Source organism: Phaenicophaeus curvirostris, chromosome 4 (assembly GCF_032191515.1).
Source record: "Phaenicophaeus curvirostris isolate KB17595 chromosome 4, BPBGC_Pcur_1.0, whole genome shotgun sequence".
Classification (NCBI taxonomy): domain Eukaryota; kingdom Metazoa; phylum Chordata; class Aves; order Cuculiformes; family Cuculidae; genus Phaenicophaeus; species Phaenicophaeus curvirostris.
Genome location: NC_091395.1, coordinates 58,384,748 through 58,407,489, shown reverse-complemented (window position 1 = coordinate 58,407,489; position 22,742 = coordinate 58,384,748). Strand labels below are relative to the sequence as shown.

The window sequence follows — 22,742 nt, the reverse complement described above, 5'->3', positions numbered from 1 at the left end:
AATGTTTTTGCAGATGTCAGTCAATGACTCTTCCTATCCTTTCTTATATATGATTTTTAAAAGCTGCTTGTTACATGATGAATGCAATTGGAGGAAAAAGAAAATCAATGTAATGCAATATTTTTTTAATGTTTCAGGGAAGCTGGGAGAAGCGAATCTTAAAAAGTCTAAACAGCATGTGCACAGAGCTCAGTATTCCACTAGCCCAGAAGGTAATGTATTATGAACTTTCTGTTGCCAAACTGACTTTTTTGAAAATGAAGCCTTGTCTTGCACACTTGTATTGTAGTGCTCATTTTATACGTGATTATCAAAACCTGCAAGGCCGGTATCCAAATAATTTTACTACAGAATAATTTTCAGGGATAGTGGCAGTGTATGCATCAGCTCTGCTTGGGACAAGATGAAGTCTATAGGCTTCGTCTTTGCTGTTGCAGTATCTAGCCTCCTGAGGGAGCAGCATGTTAGAAAGCTAGTTGCTGCATTTATTGCTCTTAATAGAGCATTTTAGCATGCAGACTTAGCTGTGTAACTTGTAGCTGTATAGCCTGTACACAATATAAATACACTTAGTGTGCTGGAGAAAGCTGTAGTTGAACTGGTACTTTAGAGGAGAGAGATACTGTTACATTGTTAATTTGTTTGTCATTCTGCTTTGTTTTGGTTTTGTTGATTTTTATTTTTTTAAAATTAATTTAAAGGCTTTAATTTTAAAGATCATGGAATTAGGAAATGATGTTAGAACCTTTTGGTCTTCTTTTTTAATCCCGTTGTATATCCATGATAGGTAGCAGAACCTCTGTGGCTCATCATATGAGATAAAGGATGCAGCTGTGTTTGCTTTTCATGACTGTGCCAGGGATGGGAATTTGATTACAAAGTCCAAAAGCTCTATGAAATGAACAGTAAATCTTCAGTAATACGAAACTGACTACTAAATAGTCTAAAATCCATTAGTAAACGCATGAAACTATTTAATGGGCTTCTTTTTGACTTGAACTGGAACTTGGACTTGCTACAGTAGAATATACTGTCAAGCTGAGGATAATTTATAAGCAAAATAAATTTGTGTTGTTAGTCCAGTCTGTTTTTTAAAGTGTTACATTAATCTATGTATTTTAAATAGGCAGGGTTTTACTCATTCTGTTAAAAGAAGAGTTACTTTCTTTTACCTTTCAGAGGCCTGTAAATGAGCAGAAAGAACTGCTTAATAAATGGAATGAAATGGGAACTGATGAGCCAGGTAATGTCATCTAAATTTATGTGTTAACTTTTTGTACATGGAAAAATAGCATAAACATTTATCAGTCAAAGTTTAATGTAATCACTTCATGGTAAACTGTATACAATCTTTGTTTCTCATTGGTAATGTATCATTATGCGTAATGATATATTTATGTCATTGTTATTTTGTTTCAAGTTATTTTACTGACTTGAATCATCACTGAGAGGTTATGGAATAACGCTCCTTGTTCCAGAGCCTTAGAGCTTTATGTAGCTGATGCACTGCTCCTGTTAGTATAAGCTTAGGCTAATAGAAAGAAATTGTCTAGAACTGTGGTTAATTAAGCTCAAGTGTTTTATTAACAAAAGATAAAAATAGCACTTACACAGAATAGTCAGTCATATTATCCTTTGGGAGAGCAAGGCTAACTGCCTTGTTAGTAAATATCCAGGTTCCTTAAAACAAATTATTTTGCAAAGGTACTAGTTTGTATCACAGTACTACCTCTGTGTTGGCAAATACTTTTCATGGATTGTTTATAACTAGTCCCAATTTTTAATTTGATGGCAGTATGTTTAATTCAACAATCTGTGTTGTTAAAACAAACAAACAAACAAAAAATCACTCTTTTTGAATGTTGTATCTCTCCCATGTCTAAGAATGTTTCAATCTAAAAAACTTATATGTAATAAATAAAAAGCTTCCTGTGACTACAGTTCACTTACTTTGAGCTTGCAAAACTAAGGCACTAACATTAGCATGATCTTGGAGAACATGTTGTTTGTAGCCATGATATCTGTGATAATGTTATTTTAGTCTTTGCTCTAATATCTTATTGAGATTGCTAAATTGTGTTATAGTTACGGAAGAATTGCGTTGGTTTTTTCATCTCTTGGTTTTAATGTAGCATCATTGAAATCTTATTTCAGATCTAAGTCTCTTCCGTCCTGTTTATGCGCCTAAAGATTTTCTTGAGGTAAGCATTTCTGAAACACTGGCTCAGCCATTGGGTTGAATGCATTATTGTCTCTTTTGTGAAGTGGGAAAAATAATTAAGTGTATTTCAAACAATTTGTCCTTTATAGCAAGTGAAATTTGTCGTGTTTTTTATGACTCCGTGTTTTGTTTGATAAAATGCTATTGCTGTTTTTTTTTTTTTAACTGCAGCTTTTAATTGTACTTGTGATAAATATCTCTTTATCCAGAGAGCAACCAGTTTGGAGCCAACTTTTTTCCTCTGAGAGCAATTCTCCAACTGATTTTATGAATCATTTTACATTTTAAATTGCAATACGTTAAGCTGATAAATTGCAATATGTGAAGCTGATAAGAATGCTTGGTGGTAGATAGGAAGACCTGTACACAGTTCCAATTGGAGGTTATCTGGGAAAATTGTGACGACTCAAACATGAAAGAGAACTGTGTGGAATTTTGGAGGCTTTTGTCTGTAATCAAACCAAACCATTCAAAAAATGGTGGCTGATTAATCTTTAAGGTCAGAAATGACAGTAGTCATTGTTTTGTGTGGTTTGAACAGGGAACAGGACTTGCTTTACCAGCTATGCCTAGAGCAGATATGGATGATGGACAGTTAATATTATCGATTACAGGGTACTTAATGATGACTCAGTAGGAGATTTTTGGATTAAAATGTGATTGAAAATAAAATGTAAAAAATTGGAATATGTGTATCCTGTGAATTTAACAGGAAACAAGTCACCTGGAGTATGAGGGCAGTGTAAAATTATAGAGTTAATATGGCCTCCCAATTTAGAGAATAAAACAGAAAGTCAAATACTGAATTATCAGTCAGCATATTAATATTTCAGTGTGATTCAATGCCAATTTAATGGAGCATCTTTTGTAGTGGTAGTGGAGATTTGTAATATTCCTGACTTGATTGTAAATTGTTTCATATTTAAGAATGGTGAAGACACTTCTGAATCCAACAATAAACTTTCTATTTATTCTATTAAATTTCTAAAGAATTCCTCTTGATCAGTTAGTGATAATAATACTGGAAATTTTTGGTGTATTCTATTTTCCATCACTGTACTAACAGCCAATTTGTATATTTAATCTTGAATCTGTAAACAAATCCATCTCCATTTTATCCTTATCCAGTGACCCTCATAGAATCATAGAATAGAATCATAGAATAACCAGGTTGGAAGAGACCCACCAGATCATTGAGTCCAACCATTCCTATCAAACACTAAACAATGCCCCTCAGCACCTCGTCCACCTGTGCCTCAAACACCTCCAGGGAAGGTGAATCAACCACCTCCCTGGGCAGCCTGTTCCAGTGCCCAATGACCCTTTCTGTGAAAAATTTTTTCCTAATGTCCAGCCTAAATCTCCCCTGGTGGAGCTTGAGGCCATTCCCTCTTGTCCTGTCCCCTGTCACTTGGGAGAAGAGGCCAGCACCCTTCTCTCTACAACCTCCTTTCAGGTAGTTGTAGAGAGCAATGAGGTCTCCCCTCAGCCTCCTCTTCTCCAGGCTAAACAACACCAACTCTCTCAACTGCTCCTCATAAGACTTGTTCTCCAGCCCCTTCACCAGCATTGTTGCTCTTCTCTGGACTCGCTCCAGAGCCTCAACATCCTTCTTGTGGTGAGGGGCCCAGAACTGAACACAGGATTCGAGGAGCGGTCTCACCAGTGCTGAGTACAGAGGGAGAATAACCTCCCTGGACCTGCTGGTCACGCCGCTTCTGATACAAGCCAAGATGCCATTGGCCTTCTTGGCCACCTGGGCACACTGTTGGCTCATATTCAGTCAGCTGTCAACCAACACGCCCAGGTCCCTCTCCTCCAGGCAGCTTTCTAGACAGACTTCTCCTAGTCTGTAGCACTGCATAGGGTTGTTGTGCCCCAAGTGCAGGACCTGGCATTTGGCCTTGTTAAACCTCATCCCATTGGACTCTGCCCAGCGGTCCAGCCTGTTCAGATCCCTTTGCAGATCCTCCCTGCCCTCCAGCAGATCGACACTTCCACCCTGCTTAGTGTCGTCGGCAAACTTGCTAAGGGTGCACTCAATGCCTTCATCCAGGTCATTGATAAAGACATTGAACAGGGCTGGACCCAGCACTGAGCCCTGGGGAACCCCACTTGTCACTGGCCTCCAGCTGGATTTCACACCATTTACCACCACTCTCTGGGCCCGGCCATCCAACCAGTTTTCCACCCAGGAGAGTGTGCACCTGTCCAGGCCAGAGGCTGACAGTTTCCTTAGCAGAATGCTGTGAGAAACTGTGTCAAAGGCTTTGCTGAAGTCCAGGAAGACCACATCCACAGCCTTTCCCTCATCCAGCAGCCGAGTCACTTTGTCATAGAAGGCGATCAGGTTAGTTTGGCAAGACCTGCCTTTTGTGAACCCATGTTGACTGGGCCTGATCACCCTGTTCTCTTGCATGTGCTTCATGATAGCACTCAAGATCACCTGCTCCATGACTTTCCGTGGCACTGAGGTCAGACTGACAGGCCTGTAGTTCCCTGGGTCCTCCCTGCGACCTTTCTTGTAGATGGGCACAACATCAGCCAGCCTCCAGTCCAGTGGGACTTCCCCAGTCTTCCAGGACTGTAGGAAGATGATGGAAAGGGGTTTGGCCAGCACATCCGTCAGCTCCTTCAATACCCTTGGATGAATCCCGTCCGGCCCCATAGACTTGTGGGTGTCTAGTTGGGCTAGCAAGGCTCTGACCACCTCCTCTTGAATCATGGGAGCCTCATTTTGCTCCTCTAGCTCCTGGGTTTGTACACAGATGGAACGACTTTCTTTACAATTAAAGACTGAGGCAAAGAAGGCATTAAGTACCTCAGCCTTTTCCTCATCCCCTGTCACTGTTGTTCCTTCTGTGTCCAATAGGGACTGAATATTCTCCCTAGTCCTCCTTTTATTGTTTATATATTTATAGAAGGATTTTTTGTTATCTTTCACAGACTTTGCCAATCTGATTTCTGCTTGAGCCTTAGCCCTTCTGATTTTTTCTCTACGCAATCTCACTTCCCTCCTGTAGTCCACCCAAGAGGCCTGTCCCCTCTTCCAGAGCCCATAAACGTTTCTCTTCTTCTTGATATCACTTAAGATCTCTCTGTTCAACCAAGCTGGTTTTCTACCCTGACAGCTTTTTTTTCCGGAACATGGGGATGGCTTTCTCCTGAGCTGCTGGGATTTCCTTTCTGAAGAACTCCCAGCCCTCACGGGCTCCCTTGCCCTTAAGTACTGTCTCCCATGAGACTTTGCCAACCAGCCTTCTGAGGAGTTCAAAGTCTGCCCTCTGGAAATTTAATGCTACTGTCCTACTAACCACCCTCTTCACTTCACCTAGAACAGAAAACCCTATCATCTCATGATCACTTTGTCCTAGGCGTCCACCTGCTGCCACATCCCCCACAAGGCCTTCTCTGTTCACAAACAGCAGGTCCAGGAGGGCACCCTCCCTCATTGTCACTCTCGGGTTTTCTTTCCAGAATTTGCAGTTTCTTACATTAATCTTTTAATTTACAAATTTGACAGTGAGGTTATATGGTATTAGAATATTTAGAAGACTCTGAAATGTAGAGGTAGCATGCTGTGGAAGAATTTCGTTAAGAGCTTGAAACTCATCTCGGAAAGAATCCTTGCCAGCTCAACATTATAATATCAAAATTTATACCCATGGAATAACAGTATGTAAAGGACTGTAAATTCCTCTATAGATCACAGTTACTTATGTTGACATTATGATTTTTTGTCCTTTAAATTTTATCCTTAAATTTTATTAATGAAAATTGTTTAGGTTCTAAATTCTGTAGTTTTTTTTTTAAATGAAAGACTTGTGATTTTAAATGAAACTATTGTGATTTGGTAATAAATTGTTCTAGTTACAAATTATGTAGCACTTTGATTGAAAGCTACACAGGCTTGCCAGTGTAAGGATATGGATAAAAATTATTTCAGAAAAAAGTAATTGAGAAGAACATTCTGGATATTGTAGCCATCAGAAATATACTCTTGGTGTTCAAATAGCTTTGATAGGAAAGTGAATTTGACTCAAGACATTACTATTAAGCCAGCATGTAATCCCATATACTGGAAAATATTTCTGCTTTTTTATTTCATAGTTAGAGCTTACTTTTCAAAGAAGAATATTTATGCCGTTTTAAAAATTTGGCTCCTTTTTGATTTTGAAAATGTTGGGATAGAATTTGATAATTTGGGCCTCTGTATATGATGGTTGCAGGAAACAGTTTTATGCTGAGTGTACTGTTTGTAGTTCTGATGATGGTAAAAAGACTTCTGAATGTAGATTTCTGAATATATACAAGAAATGACAGGGCTACCATTTTTAAGGTACTGATGAATCTTCGAAACCCAAATTATGAAAATGGAGAACAGCCTAGTTTCAGAAATCATCTGGGGCTGATTCAGGTTCCTCTAAAAGTTAAAGATATTCCAGAATTGGTAAGTATATTTTTTTCTTAAAGGAGATTTCTGTGAGAATAATTTGAGCTTGCTAATGAATAATATTCTAAACAATAAGGAGGAATGTCAGTATCTTGATAAATTTCTTCTTCTGAAAGTGAAAATAATATGTAGTTAAAACATAGAGCATAAGGAAAAGTTTTACAAAAAGACATTTTTAATGAAAAATAATACATAAACAGCAAATTATCTGCCAGTTGGAAAGTTTTTCATTTTAAGCCTCCCAGGTTTGATTTGTGCCAAAAATATATTTCTGTACATGTTATTCACTATTTTTTTTCCAGTACAAGAAACTTCTAAAATATGTAGTTGATCTTAATTCTACAGTTTTGTTTGCTGCACAAGATCAGTAGCCTGACAAACAGTTAGCTTATGATTTTATTCTCAGAGTAATTTTAAATCCCTTTATTGTTGGATTGCAAATTAAATAAAATGCTTAGGTACTAGTATTGTAACCAAAAAATAGGAGAGCTTTTAATGCCTTAATTGCACCTGGGTTGGAAGAAAGCTGGGGAATAAATATCCTTAACCAGCTTTTTGGTTCACTACTTTATTACATGCAGGTGTATCTCATAGTTGTTATGAAAAATGGTCCCTCTAACTAAAGCTGGAGTAAGAAGTGATGTGAGGTTTTTCTCTTTAAAAAATGAGCTTGTAAGTCATATCTATGCATTTAAAAGAACTAGGTTTGGTTTAGAAAATATTTGCGTTGAATCCTCCAGAAAAAATCACTAGTGATTTGGATAATTAAACATCGTTAATTACCGTTTTATGGTTTTGTTTCTTTTCAGAAAGAAGACTTCAGTGAACTGGGCTTAAATATAGGACAGCTTGGTATTGATGATTCAGCACAAGTGCCTCCTGGTTAGCTAATGCTGTGCTTCAGTCATTTAAATTGAACCCTAATGAGTAGAATGCTTTGCAGTTATCAAGTAATTTATGTATTTTTTCTGTAACAAACCATAAGTATTTTTTCTGTAACTATAGTTGTAGTGATTTTCTCAGTAAAATATAGCTAATGATAGAAAACATTGCAAATATGAAGGGGCAGATTTGGAGAAGGTAAAAAAATCTTCCCTTTAAGTTGAAGGTTTGGTGATTTCAGTGTCTTTGAACACTTCAGAGACAAATTTGTCTGTCTGAAAAAATACAGAAAAATCAATAATTGTTAAGCCAACTAACAGATAGGCATAGATGCAAACATCTTTAAATAACTATTTCTTCTTAAAGATTACAGAAAATACCCACATATTAATATTCAGTAGCTTAAATAGTGCATAATCTGTTGTTTTTCTATGTATGCATTTATTCCTGCAGAAACAGGTTTTAAAATTGTCTTTCCATATAAAAATGGAAAACACTTTACTGTCAAGTGATTTTTCTTTTTACATGGAAACTTAGCTAATTAAAAGTTAGATTCATGTGATACTGTTGTACTTTGGTACTAGTGTCCTTCAGGCAAGAAAAATTCAGTAGTAACGGTTGGACTCGATGATCCGGTGGGTCTCTTCCAACCTGGTTATTCTGTGATTCTGTGATTATTTAATCTTATTTTTTAAAAAAGTCTTAATGCTGATGCAGGTTAATTTTTAGTGATGCTAGCAACAAAAATCAGATGAGTGTAGTGATGTGTAGTAGAAATATAAAATACGTTACTTGCTGGAATATCCTTTTAAAAATTTTTTTGTTTTTTCGTTTATTTTCTAGAGTTCTTTGAAAATGAACATGTTTGTGTTGGACAAAAAGGTATGGATGTGTCTTCATCTGTAATAGACAGAATAGTTAGGAATGCATTTAAAAAAATTTTCTCAATTATGTATACCTTTTAGAATTTAACAATTTAGGCAGAACTAACCCAAAGCATAGTCAATAATACTACTGTAATTTAGACAGAGACAGTCAGTAATACTAGTGTAATTTAGACAGAAACAAAAAAGCAATCATTTGCAATATTGTAGTAGCTACCAGATAAATAGCTCCACAGATATTTCATTAAAAATCAAATGGGAAGCATAGAGTCATAAATTTTTGGTGATAACTTATGCCATTATTGCATTTAATCTCAAAATCAAAAGACTCTGGACTCCCTTCTCCGCACACACAGTTCTCGTTGTACTAATGAGGTTTATGCCAGTGCGTCAGAATAGGGTCTTTTAGTTGTTATTTGCAATTACGGAACTTGCTACATACTGTGATGCTTAGCCGCTATGGAAAATTCATTCATTTGTCTCTGCTTTTGCTGAAAAAGTTCCAAGTTATTTTGTAGGTTAAGAAATAATCTACGAAAGAAAGGGGACAATTAAAGAATGAAACATTTACAAGCTTGGTTTGCTTATAGAAGAAACATACAAGGAATGTTTGAAATCCATCAGTATCTGCTCCTTGCTGTGTCTTGTGATTCCTGCTAAACATTGTCACCATCAAAATAAAAATAGAGTGGGTACCATCCCAAAAGGCCTCCATCCCTGTTGTTGATATTGCAATAACAAAACTGTGACCATTCTTACTTTTCCTTTTGTGGTCCTCCTTCTACCCCTTATTGTCTGTTTTCCAATCCAAGAGCAGCACATTAGGGTGCTGTCCATCTCTTCTTTTTGTCTTCCAAATAAGTTGCCCATCCAGACTTCCTGACCCAGCCATTCAACTTCATAATGTAATTCTTACTGCATGTCTCTTGTATGTGTAGAGCAGCTTCTATTACAGAGATTGTCTTAGCTTTTCCTATTTGCAGGAATACAAAATTGTGTAAAGACATAAGTTAGAAGTCATGATCATAAGATTAAAATCTCAATTCATTCAATGGTAGTACTACTGCATGCTCTATTGGGTGTTCATTATGACTTTGGTTTCCACTGATGTTATTGATTTTGCTTTTATATTAGTTGTACTGGCAAGTCTGAGGAATTTTCTGTATTATATTTATTAAAAGCCATTTTCTATATAGCAAAACTATTTTTTAATACCTTATGTCTCAGTAAGGAAAAATAAACACTCATGGACATCGAGTCATAGTCTTCTCTAAAGATCTGTGGGGAATGCAAGAGTGCCTTTCTTTTTGCCCTCTTAGTTTAGTAAGGAAGAATCACTCACCATCTGTGTTAGAGCACGGCAGGTTAAACAGAAAGTGGGCAAACCAGTCTGTTTAGTATTTAAGAAGAACATGGAGGAGAGATGAATCAATTAAATAGATTTGTAATTCCAAACTTCATCCTTCTAAGTCATGTCAAGGCAGATACTGTGAATATCTAATTTAGTGAAATTTAGGAAAGCAAGTTGTTTCTGAGAGACTTCAGAGAAATCGGAGCATGCAGGTTTGGAAATTTCTTAGCACCAGCACACCACCTATCTAATGTCTAATTAATCTCACAGAAGTATCTTCCCAACTGTCTGTTGCAAGAGATGTTTCAGGTAGGAGGGTGCAGTTAATCACAGAACCTTAAGGGAAACAGCACTTTTACCAGATTAGGATTACTAATGATCATTGACTTTGAAGTTTATAGATGTAAGTAAGGAGTAAGATAATCTTCTCTGAGCTATGTACACTGCTGAATTCAGGATGAGGCCCTTCTGACAGAGTAGCCTAAAGTTTCACAACAACGACCCATCTGGACAAACCTGTCAAGAGTAGAGTATTTGGTTTATGTCAATCTGAATCAAAACCAAAATCTTTCTCAAAATAAGGTATTTATCCTCCAGAGTATGTATACCACTAATGAGAGAACATGACAATACACTCTGAAATGGAAAATTCTTGTCCCACAGTTATCTGTGAAGATATTTGTATAGTTAATATAAAAATAGGGGAGACACAAAAAACCAGAATGAGTAGCAATCTCTTGTTTGAACTGAAATACCACTCACAGCGAAACAGGAGTACTTTGTGGCTATATAAGACTGCGTGTTCTGCTTGATGCCAGCCTACTAGCTGCAACTAGCCTAGATTCTGGGCTGCAGCAAAGGATGCACGACCAGCAGGTCCAAGGAGGTGATTCTCCCCTTCTACTCCACTCTCATGAGACTCTGCCTACCGTACTATGTTCAGCTCTGCAGTCCCCGTTATAAAAAGGATATTGACCTATTGGGAGTGAGTCCAGAGGGCCACAAAGATGTTCAGCGGGCTAGAGCATGTCTCATGAAGACAAGCTGAGAAGGTTGGGCTTTTCCAGCCTGGAGAAGGCTCGAGGTAGACCTTATAGCAGCTTTTCAGTACCTAAAAAGGGCCTACAAGAAAGCTGGGGAGGGACTTTATACAGGGGTGTGTAGTGATAGGACAAGGGGTAGATTTAGATTAGATGTAAGGAAAAAATTCTTCGCTATGAGGGTGGGGAGGCACTGGAACATATTACCCAGAGAAACTGCGGATACCCCATCCCTGCAGATGTTCTAGGCTAGGCTGGATAGGGCTTTGAGCAACCTGATCTAGTGGGAGGTGTACCCACCTGTGGCAGGGGCGTTAGAACTAAGTGATCTTTAAGGTCCCTTCCAACCCAAACCATTCTGTGATTCTATGATATGGTCAGATACATACTGAGATGATGTATACTAGGTGCTATTTTATGACAGAAGGTACTACAGCCTTTCTTCTTATTATTGATTGCATTTTTCACCAGGAAACTACTTCAAAATTGTGTTGTGGAAACTGGACCTTTTAGATACTTTCCCCTTAGCTAAAGCTTACAGCATGATAAATCAGTTAGTAAATATAGAAATTTAAGTATTTGATAGTTTGATAAACTTTGTAAGTCTTAAACTACATCAATTCATTACCTGCTCTGTTTCTTACAGTTTTAGCAGAGCAAGATAGTGCTGCAGCTCAACAGTATGTTCGCCAGGGATGTCCAACAGCACTCCGAGCTGATCTGTGGGCCCTCATCCTCAATATTTCTAATCAGCCAGAGGTAAGGAACGAAGTGAGGGTAAAATATGAAGACTAGGAAAAACCACAAAATCTTCTAGTGGTCTTATTCCAGAATAGAAATGCTCTGCTGAGTTGTGACAGAAACTGATAAACTTTTTATAAGAAATATACATATCCCTGAAATAAAACACATGCTGTAGTGAAGTCTTTTAGGCTTGTCCCTAATTTTTCAGCAGTGAGCAAAGTACTGTGCAAATATCTATTCAATTGATCTGGCTAGCTCCAGAGGTTTCCTATATGGTGCTGACTTTTTTGGAAGGGGATAAGACAAAGATCCTGGAGAGAAGAACGAACCTCTATTAACTTTGCTATGTTTTATAAAAAGATGATATGCTATCCCTTTTTTTTGTGCCTATTTGAACCTGTCATCATATTCATGTACATATGTACTTTTCAATTGCTTTATATATTCACAGAATCATTAGGCTGGAAAAGACCCACAGGATCACTGAGTCCAACCATTCCTACCAAACACTAAACTATGCCCCTGAGCACCTCATCCACCCATCCTTTAAACACCTCCCTGGGCAGCCTTGTTCCAGTGCCTGATGACCCTTTCTGTGAAAAATTTTTTTTCTGATGTCCAGCTTGAACCTCCCCTGGTGGAGCTTGAGGCCATTCCCTCTAGTCCTGTCACTTGGGAGAAGAGGCCAGCTCCCTCCCTCCTCTCTACAACCTCCTTTCAGGTAGTTTTAGAGAGCAAAAGGTCTCCCCTCAGCCTCCTCTTCTCAAGGCTAAACAACCCTAGGTCCCTCAGCTGCTACTTGTAAGACTTGTTCTCCAGCCCCTTCACAAGCTTTGTTGCTCTTCTCTGGACTCGCTACAGAGCCTCAACATCCTTCCTGTGGTGAGGGGCCCAGAACTGAACACAGGATTCGAGGTGTGGTCTCACCAGTGCCGAGTACAGAGGGAGAATAACCTCCCTGGACTTGCTGGTCACGCCGTTTCTGATACAAGCCAAGATGCCATTGGCCTTCTTGGCCACCTGGGCACACTGCTGGCTCATGTTCAGTCGGCTGTCAACAAACACCCCCAGGTCCCTCTCCTCCAGGCAGCTTTCTAGACAGACTTCTCCTAGTCTGTAGCACTGCATAGGGTTGTTGTGCCCCAAGTGCAGGACCCGGCACTTGGCCTTGTTAAACCTCATGCCATTGGTCTCAGCCCAGCGGTCCAGCCTGTTCAGATCCCTTTGCAGAGCCTCCCGACCCTCCAGCAGATCAACACTTCCACCCAGCTTAGTGTCATCCGCAAACTTACTTAGGGTGCATTCAATCCCCTCATCCAGGTCATTGATAAAGACATTGAACAGGGCTGGACCCAGCACTGAGCCCTGGGGAACCCCACTTGTCACTGGCCTCCAGCTGGATTTCACACCATTTCCCACCACTCTCTGGGCCCGGCCATCCAACCAGTTTTCCACCCAGGAGAGTGTGCACCTGTCCAGGCCAGAGGCTGACAGTTTCCTTAGCAGAATGCTGTGAGAAACCATGTCGAAGGTTTTACTGAAATCCAAGAAGACTACATCCACAGCCTTTCTCTCATCGAGTAGGCGGGTCACTGTCATAGAAGGTCACTTTGTCATAGAAATATTATACATCTTACATCAGATGCTGAAGACTAGATTTAAATTATTTTAAATTACCAGGACAGCTTGAGTTTTAGAAGTCTTTTTCTTTATGAGAGCAGCAATATTGGAGGTGTAAAATTAATGTTCTTAGTTACGTTGCATCTCTTTATATTCTGTTGAATTCTGCATGCTCCAAAAGCATTTTTATCTTAATGTAGAAGGTGAAATAATTGAGTAAGAGAGACAATTATTTTGTTTTGATCACTATAAGTGAAGACAATAAGCAGAAAAATGATAAAATATTTCATTTTATGTTCATGTAACACATTAAATGTTTTGGTAATAGATTTATTAAAATCTAGTTCCTGAAATTTACAGGGACAGTTTTCAACAGCTGTTGTTTCTAAAGAGGAACAAGCTGTTTCTGTCTATTAATATGTTTGTCAGCCACACTGTTAAGTCCTTGCATAGTTAACTCTAGTTTATAGTTAGTTTTTATGTATATTTATACTATGCATGAAGTGTGAACATTTTTAGATGTTCTGTGAAAGTTAGTCTCTGCTGTGATGCTTTAGCTCAGTTTATTGTTAGGGAAGGTACAGAACAGTAGATGAACTGTTTGATCACAAGTGCTCATGTATGTGATTTGACTGTGTAATAAATTGTAATTTGGCTTCAGCTTATTGCAAGGATGTGTGCAAACACATGTCAGGACAGCTAATACATTGACATAACGTTTTTCCTTGAGACAACTTTGTATGCAGTTAGCAAATGATTCTTGTCAACTATAGATGAGGAAGAAAAATAAACTATATACACATACAGCATTCTGAGATTCAGTGCAGTAGGTATTCTCCTTCCGGAGATGTTGTACAGGGTCCAGAGCCTTGAGACTGAACTGTGTGCAGGGAACAAGACTGGAAAATAGTAAAATAAAAAATCCACAAGAACCAGATATTATTGACTTTGTGGACAAGATATACTGGGTTGGAGAAAATCATGTGAGCTGCTAATGTTAGTGCATATGAACATTTTTCTGTCATGCTAAACTGAAACTATATCTTCTCATGTAACAGCTATCAAGTGTTTTATCTCATTTTCCAAGACTATTTTTGCAGTGCATATTTTTTTTTGTTTTTCTCGGCTCTATGTTACAGTTGTTTTATGGACTTTGAGTATTAAAAGTATAAATGCACTGAATGGATAGGCTTTTTGACGGAGACCTAGCAGATTGCCCATTAATTATGGGTTACTATAGCTGTGTTATAAGCTGAATGTCCTTAGTTCATTTTAAGGTTTACATTTACAAGCACTTCCCAGAAGTAAGGCTGTAACTACTGCCAGAATGTTAACACCCTGTGATTTTCTTCTTGCATATACTGAATATACTGCTTTATTTTTCGTAAAGTATAGCAAAGCAATTTTCAGATATGCATAGCTGTTTTATCATCTGCAGTGTTTCATATAGACTTAGTTGGTTTATTTAACACTCGTTTTCTTTACCTCTTCTGTACTGTTTCTGTGCTGAAGTTGAATTGTGTGGTTGCAGAGATTTCTTGCTGTAATATTTCTGATTTGCAGTTTAGCTCTATTACATTTATAGCTGCGTGAATCTATTACTCAAAGGATTGTGAATTTCCTTTCTTTAATGTAAAAAATTATTGAAGGTTTGATATGGGCATTGTTGTGTGTCTTAGCATCCAATATTGTTGTCTGCAAAATTTTATTCAGTAAAGCTCAGCCTCTGTATAAAGCTAATATACAGCCAAGCAAGGGGTGATAGTAACAATCTAGCATCGTAATCATAAAAATGATAAACTGTAAACTCTATATGCAGGATTACTTAGAAATGTGTGAACACATTTCCTGGCCATGAATTGTTTATTAGATTTCATTTGTAATGGCACATTTCAGAGAAACTGTGTTAAAGGAGCATTTTTAAGGTTGCAAAGTCAAACATGAAAGAGCTAAACAGTGTTACAGTTAATATTAACTGTGCAAACAGTCCAATTTGCTGTATATCTGTATTTTGTCATATGATCTTGAATCACACGATCACATTTTTCCCTGTGGGATGTCTGCCTCACTGATTGCACAGAATGGATGGTGCACACTTACTGAGAATCTGTTCAATATTTTTTATTTCTTCTCTCCGATGTGTTACCAGGTTGTTTATTCACTGCATACTATTCAAGGAGTTCATAAAAAAAAAATTGTTCGCTATTGTGTAGACTTTTTTCCTCTTAATTAATTTACATTAATGGGTTGAAAATCAATCTTAATTCTGAAAGTTCCAGCATGCAGAAATTATTAATGCTTTGCTTTGCTACAACTTCTACTGAATGTCCTAGGTTTAAAAACTTAATAGTAGGTGAGGTGGTAAGTTCATAATGTATCATAATGTAACTTTATGCCTTACCAGTAGGGTTATTTAGGGTAGGATCAGTAGCCAAAGCTACTCGCTGCACCATTCAAATGGCAGAGAAGCTAGTAACAGTAATGCACAGTTATCATCTTTGACTGGAGAAGGATGTACTTTACAAGTTGATTTCACAGGTGTTTGGGAAAAGAGTAAGTTTTTGGATCCTCTTGCCAGGAAGGACTTCATGTAGTTCTTTTGTCCATTACCTCTTTATGTAATCTGTTTAGGTTTTTGGTTTGTGCTTGTTTGTGGTACTTATTTTTCAAATTCTACAGCTTACCTAATTAATGCTGGTTGCTGTTCTTTTGGCTTCATCCAGCTCCTGCAAATCTTAGCGTCTCATTTCTAGACTCCTCAATGTCAGTCATTCTTCATATTCCTATTTCTATGTTTCACACACCCATTTCTTGTGCTAGGTTTGAGAGGCAGGTATAAATAGTTCAATCAAAGGATGAAGGTGACCTAAAAATGAATCATGAGCTGCCTACAGTTTAGCAGTGAGTGTGCAGCTCTAGTGCCCGGGATTTCGTGACGGACCACAGGTGGACTGTGTCTGCACAGAGGCTGCTGAGTAATCCAAACCTTAATCTCAAAGAAGGTGAATTGCCAGGTTCCGGTTAAGTTTGCTGGGTACTGCTGAAAGATACTGTTCTCTCTTGCCTATGAGCTTCTTAGAGCTTGCTTTTCCTTATGTTTTTAGGTAGATACAGTATGAGTTTTTTGGGTGGAAATTCTGGTATGTGGCTTTGTAAGGTCAAGAAGGCTGGGCACTGCAGTCCTGAAATGCACTTTCTTTGAACTTAGAAAGCTGAGTATGTTTGGAGCTTCACTATAAAAAAAAAGTATATTATTTTGAGAAAAGGTGCAGTCTATATAAAAATGCAACGCATTTTTAAAAAATAAAAAGTTTATAGATCAAGGTTACATTAAGAGCAGGCAGAGGAGAAACGTTGGATCAGATGAAAGTGGTAAAATTTTGATTTTATAAATGAGAAGATTTTAGACTAAGAAAAAAACCTACCACATTTTTGGACACTGCTGAAACTTGGTAGTAGTCAGTGGACGCATCTGGAGGAAGAATGAAACCAATGAAACGGTAAAACAAGACTTGACTTTTTTTTTTAAACCTGAGTGAGGCTCTTAAAAACATTTTGCACTGTGTGAGAAAAACTGATCACTGAACAAAATGGTCATGTGGCTTGAAAACAAATCTGTGACCAATCTTGCTTATGATATGGATATAAGAAATATATTTATTAATACAGCATGAATCACTAGCCTCTTGCCTTACTAAGGGTCATAGCAGGATCTGTTTGTGCTCAAGTTGCATCTTAAAAAGAGATGTGTTTCCCAAGTTGTGTTTTTGTCACAACAATCACAATTTAAGAGAAAACGAATGACAAGTAATGCTTTAAAACCATTATACTTACAATGTTTATGATTGGTTTTGCACTGCAAGTCCCTTTTAAATAATTTCTGATTTGTTTTCGAAACTTTTTCTCATGAATTCTAGTTCAGATGGACAGCTTGGCCTTCTGGTCTTTTTAATAAATTATTTGACTGTTAAAATATTTAAGAACTGTTTTATTCTGCTAATAGTTGCAATATGAATTTGTTGTTCCTTGTTTTTAGGGTAGAGTTTTGAGTTGTTTTTGAAATTTTAGTTCAGGCTGAAATTAAAACAGCAGCAGCAGTGGTCTTTTACTTTATGAAAAGTGAGAGTTGGCCCAGTTGGTTTTTGTAAGAGCAAAGGAGAAACTGTTATTTATGAAGAAAGAAAAGGTGATAAACTGTTCACCCTTTTATTTAAAATCATACTGAAGACAGTATTAAACTGAATCATAAATAACTTCTATTATATTTCCATGAATTGCTGAAGAATCTGAGCACAGTTGTTCTCTCTTTTAAGGTAGTGCCCTAACTATCAGGTTGCTTATTCTTATCGCTTTTATAACTGCTTGGAATATTTAGAGCAATTAAAACAAATTAAGGAAGGAAATTGGCAAGGATAGATATGTTTCATAAATTGTACATTCTGGCAGGTAAGGCCAAGTGGTTCAAATCTCTATTCTAGCTAAGGCAATATTTACCCTGTATTTTAATAAGTAGATTGTTTTTTAAAATCTGTACATAAGTGTGAAGGGTGGGTCATGGCATCAATACAGTAGAGCATCATTTAAGAGTATTTTTTCTTGTACAGAAGTCTGGTTTTATACATTCAGGGAAGTCATTCCGTATGTGCCAAATCACTAAGTCTGTTCTAAGTGTGAATAGACCAGCAGCAGTTCATTTATTCTAACTGATAAGTTGAATGGACCATGTATTTAAGTGATTACTTTTTAGTTGTGGTTTTACAATAATTTTAGTAATAGCAGGAAAATCAACTCTTGTAAACAAGTGTAAAACATAATTGAATAGCTTCCTAATTCAGGAAGGAAAAGCTTACTACAATGTACTGGACTAGTGATAGTGATAATTTGTGGTTAATGTGTGACCTCAGGTGAAAGTATTTTAAGAAGAAAACTTGTTTCTGCTCTATATGTGTGTGGAAAAAAATACTCTGTTCCTTCATACTGCTTTCTTCTGCTGCTTCCAAACAGTCTTTAACAATTGTTCGAGAGAATTCTAGAGAACTGAAACTAGGAAATTATAACAGGAAACCGTGACATTATTATAATCTCTTTCCCAAGTTACAGTAGATTAATAGTTGCATTATCTGGTACCCTTGGAGCTGTGGGTTTCATAGTACCACTTTTTATGCTGGAGTACTGCCACGTACAACAGAAACAGTTAATCATGCAGTCTGCTTAGCATAATAAAAAAGAGACTGGTTTTGTTGTGTTTGCTTTTTAATTAGCTCCTTTTGTTCTAATATATACAGTCATTTGAAATGGAAAAAAAAAAAAAAGCCTGCTGACATTATGCATTTGGCAGTGTTACACTGAATTGGACAACAGTATTGATACATTAAAATTGTGACTTGAATATTAGAGTAGTTCTCTGTAGCTCTTGAGAACAGTGATGCATTTATACTGCAATTAATTTACATTTAGTAAATATTTGTGTCTGATCCTTAATAGAGAAGTAGTGTACTATTAATATAGCCCCCTTTTTTTTTCTCAGAAATAAAAATGTAAATATTTTCCCAATGGTAGTTATCAGTGGTTAATAAATACAGCTTTTGTATTCATGTAAACTTAGTAGGATTAATATAAAGAATAGTTGCAATGTTCTTTAGTTGCCTCTTCACTTTTTTTCATTCTTTCCCTCTCAAAATTTAATCTTGCTTCCTATTTGTTCTTTAAATCCTTACTCCAGAGTTACCTTTTTTGCTGCAAAGAAATCTGCAGTAAGTCTTGCATAGGACTTGGAATATACAAGCATTTGTGTGGTGCCTATAGAGACCCTTTGAAGTCAAAATAATTCTGTTAAGTGGGAAGAAGCACGGGGATTCCTGATTTAATTTATATATTTGTTCCAAATCCATTTGAAACTGGTGTTCAATTGTAGGCATAATGACAGAGAGGTAGTTAGAGATTTATGGATTAAATGATGATAGTGTGATATTTATTTGGTTTTTTTAAAAATTTTTTTTGCAAGCTCTTTCTAAGAAGAAAGGGATAGAATAAGGAGAAACAGAGACGTGTTTGTTGTGATACTTCATCTCACCTTTGTGTATGCTTTGTAGATGTTTAGGAAATAATTGGAGTCTAAAGAAAGTTCCGAGTTCTTTGTATTCTTTGCAAGAGATTTATCTGTATTTATTGTTTCACCTTTTTACAAATTTGCACTATTTAGAGATTCATATTGGATTAATAACAAATAATTGCAGCAACTTGCTAATGCTGGAAGATATGACAGAACCTATTAGTAGAGAGGCCCATGAAAACAGGGTAATTAAAAAAACCCAACTGATAGTTATTTTGAGCATTGTAAATATTTTAGCTGTAGAGACCAAAGGTTAGAAGTTACAAATCTTTGGTTTGAATTAGTTCCTTCATTCTCATTTTATTAATTATCTAAATAGGAGGTCATTTTATACAGTCTCAATAATTTGCCTCGATTCTTATGGCTTAAGGTAGAATAAACAGTGATGGAATGCTGCATAACTTATGTAAGTGGTTTTTTCAACTGAATACACGCTCATGCTTTTTTTTTTAATTTGTTAAAAATCAGCTTTCTTAATTTAAATATAAATTTAAGTAGTGTCTCAAACTGATTATGCTAATATTTTTATTTTTAGGATATCTTGTATTATGAACAACTTAAGTCAAATGTGATTCAGCATGACCTTTTAGTGGACAGCCTGATTTACAAAGTAAGTGATTCACTAAACAGTGATTAACTACTCATCACACCAGTTATCTTGTTTTTTTTAACAAATAAAATGTTATTAGTGTGAATTTGTTCTTGTAAACTCTCTCCTTGTGCCTGTATTAGCTCTTGAGTAAGATAATTGTTTGAGTTAAGCGACTAGGTCATAAAGAAACAAAAACTTCATTTGAAAGAATAACTGTTTTGGAAAGGAAGAAAGCACTGGAATGCAACTGCTTCCATTTCAAGTTTCAAATCTCAATATTTTAATCATCAAGTTAACGTACCATTTTTCATTTTTAAAATATGGAGTATAAATTTAACTGCAGCTCTTCCATCATTCAACAATGGAACAGTGTCTTCTACCACTGTCTTAAGTTTAGCTTCTTCGGGACTCTGAAAAGGTGTCTTTCAGCTTCAAACTTCTGCAATTTTTGATTACAGGATGTAAAGCTGACAGCGAGCAATGATGACTACTATTTTGTATTTGAGGATTATTTATATCAGGTATGTAACTATTTTTCTTAGAAAAGCTAGGAAGTACACTCTTGTGGGATTATATTATCTTTGGAATAAGGACTGCTGTTGTTTCATGTATAGGCTGAGTATGGTGGGACCCTGGACAGCATCTGTTTGCTGCACTATATGTACTTTCCCTTCTGAATAACAATACTGTAAGTTTATCTTGTGCATTTAAACAGATTAGGTAGGACAGGCTTCTGAAACTCCCGCTTTGGAGGACCCCACAGAATGTCTTTCCGATGCAGCAGGCCAGAATATATATCATCAGCCATATACTTTATCTTTCCAGATTTATAATAATAAAATGAATAACAGCTGTGGCAACAAAAAAATTATGACTTGAGAAGTATATTCAGGGTTCCAGTTTTTAAAAATATAATAATGTTGCTTTACAGTGACATACTGCAGGAAGTATAAAAGATACTCTGTTGACGTATTTTAAAATTGAAGAACTCTGAATAAGAGTGTGATGGTGATATGTCTGGTTACTTTTAGGATTGCTCCCATTCCAAAGCTGCTTATAGCAATGGGGAACACAGCTAATTGATAAAGAATTATCTTCATTGCTGCCTGTCAAATGCCCTTAAGTAGAAGGAGATTACGTTTATGGATTTCCTAATATGTAGTTGATTGCAATGTCAACATAAATGTCATGCAGCAAATGTACCATTTCTGCAGTGCTTTCAATTTCATTAGTCACATCTGTTAGGTTAGACTTGCTTAATTTTTGTTCTAGAGCTATGTGAAATTAAATTATTTCTTCTTTGATGATAATACGTAAAACTGCTAGTAATTTCACTAAGTAAGAAACTGTCCTTACTGCTACTTGGTTCGTATAGATACGAAAATATGCATTACTGTTTAAGCATACTATTCAATTATGTTTGCATGCAATATTTTAGCATAGTAAGCATTTTGACATTAGTACTGAAAATTTTAACCTCATAAAATTATAGCCTTTTTACTTAAAAATAGTTACAATATTAAGATCTATACCTGAAATTGTTATTGAATTGAAATGTGAAAAATTACTACATAATAACATCTCTAACATTGATATTTATTGACTAAAGTATTCACATGGAGAAGTTTCTCTTGATTTGAGGGTCAGATATGTTCTTCATTATTGTGACATTATTTCTTCATCATGGAATGTGAAAATATCATTCTTACTTCTGCTTCATTCATTATATAGACTACAAAGGCATATTGATTAGTCATTAACTGACAGTTCCAGAAGACAGGTTTATAATCTGTGGAGAAATACAAACTACTATACAGTAAAATCTTTTATTGTAATAATATCAGAAACAGATTTTGTTCATCATTCTTAATATTAGCACAGTCGAATATTTTAATGTTTTATATTTCTGTGACCTAAAAGAATGATTACAGAATGAAAATCATGCAAAGGACTAAACTATCCTTAGAAACTTGAAGAATCACCAAAATGTCTTGAAAAATGAAGTGCATAGTTCTACTGCAAGGCTTTGAAGCAAAGAATATTGCAAACTAATAATTAGTAGTTGCTCTTGTTTTGCTTAGTACTTTGTAGTATTCTTCAGACTCTTTTCTAGAAGAAATTTATCCATTTTCCTTGATAATTTTCTCTTCCAATCTAATTTGCAAATGCATTGCTGTCAGATGATTTTGTTCTGTGGCCTCTGGAAAAGCTTTGCAATATGAGTCACTCTGGTATGGAATATTGATTTTGCATGATAACTGGTATTAAATGTTGGCTAAATAAAATAGGTAATGAAAATGTTAGTTTAAATAAGTAAGTTATTTCTGTGTTTGCACTAAGTTTATGGTTTTTTTCATGAATAGTTACTGCCTCTTAATTTTCCCAAGTTATTGAGCGGAGTGTGCATTTCACTGTGTGTTACTTAACATATGAAGCACCTATCAAAGCCAGAAAATTTAGGCATAAAACAACAATGAAGATATTTGGTTGGATTATTGGTACCCCTGTAGTAGCACAGGGGTATCTGTAGCAATCCTCTTTGGGAAGAACACTGTGAAAAGATGTTTATCTTCTTCAATATCTTTGCTTTCTTTATCCCAAAGTTTGTGTGTGTTTATTACTTCTTTATAAATATTGAAATAGATTATGGTTAATTTTACTATAACAATTTTTTTTTATAAAAGCTTTGGCTTAGTTTTTTTTCTTTTTCTCAGTTCTTTGAATTCAGTTGTTCCTTTTCAGTGTTGATTATAAATACCTAATAGTTTGCCAAACGTTTCTGTATTTAGAAAGGAGCTGTGCCATTGTTTTCTTTAGCTCTAGCATTTTTGTGTCTGAGAAAA

At 36.3% G+C, this 22,742-nt stretch overlaps 1 protein-coding gene across 1 annotated transcript in view; it reads left to right on the top strand.

The window, feature by feature from the left end:
* The window catches only part of TBC1D19 (TBC1 domain family member 19), a 51,863-nt gene that overhangs the window by 16,818 nt on the left and 12,303 nt on the right, over positions 1-22,742 (top strand). Inside the window, exons 5-13 of the mRNA XM_069856217.1 lie at positions 138-212; positions 1,180-1,243; positions 2,155-2,201; positions 6,561-6,671; positions 7,484-7,556; positions 8,400-8,438; positions 11,478-11,590; positions 19,843-19,917; positions 20,358-20,420. Coding sequence (XP_069712318.1) covers positions 138-212; positions 1,180-1,243; positions 2,155-2,201; positions 6,561-6,671; positions 7,484-7,556; positions 8,400-8,438; positions 11,478-11,590; positions 19,843-19,917; positions 20,358-20,420 — 660 coding nt within the window. The remainder of the gene's footprint in view (positions 1-137; positions 213-1,179; positions 1,244-2,154; positions 2,202-6,560; positions 6,672-7,483; positions 7,557-8,399; positions 8,439-11,477; positions 11,591-19,842; positions 19,918-20,357; positions 20,421-22,742) is intronic.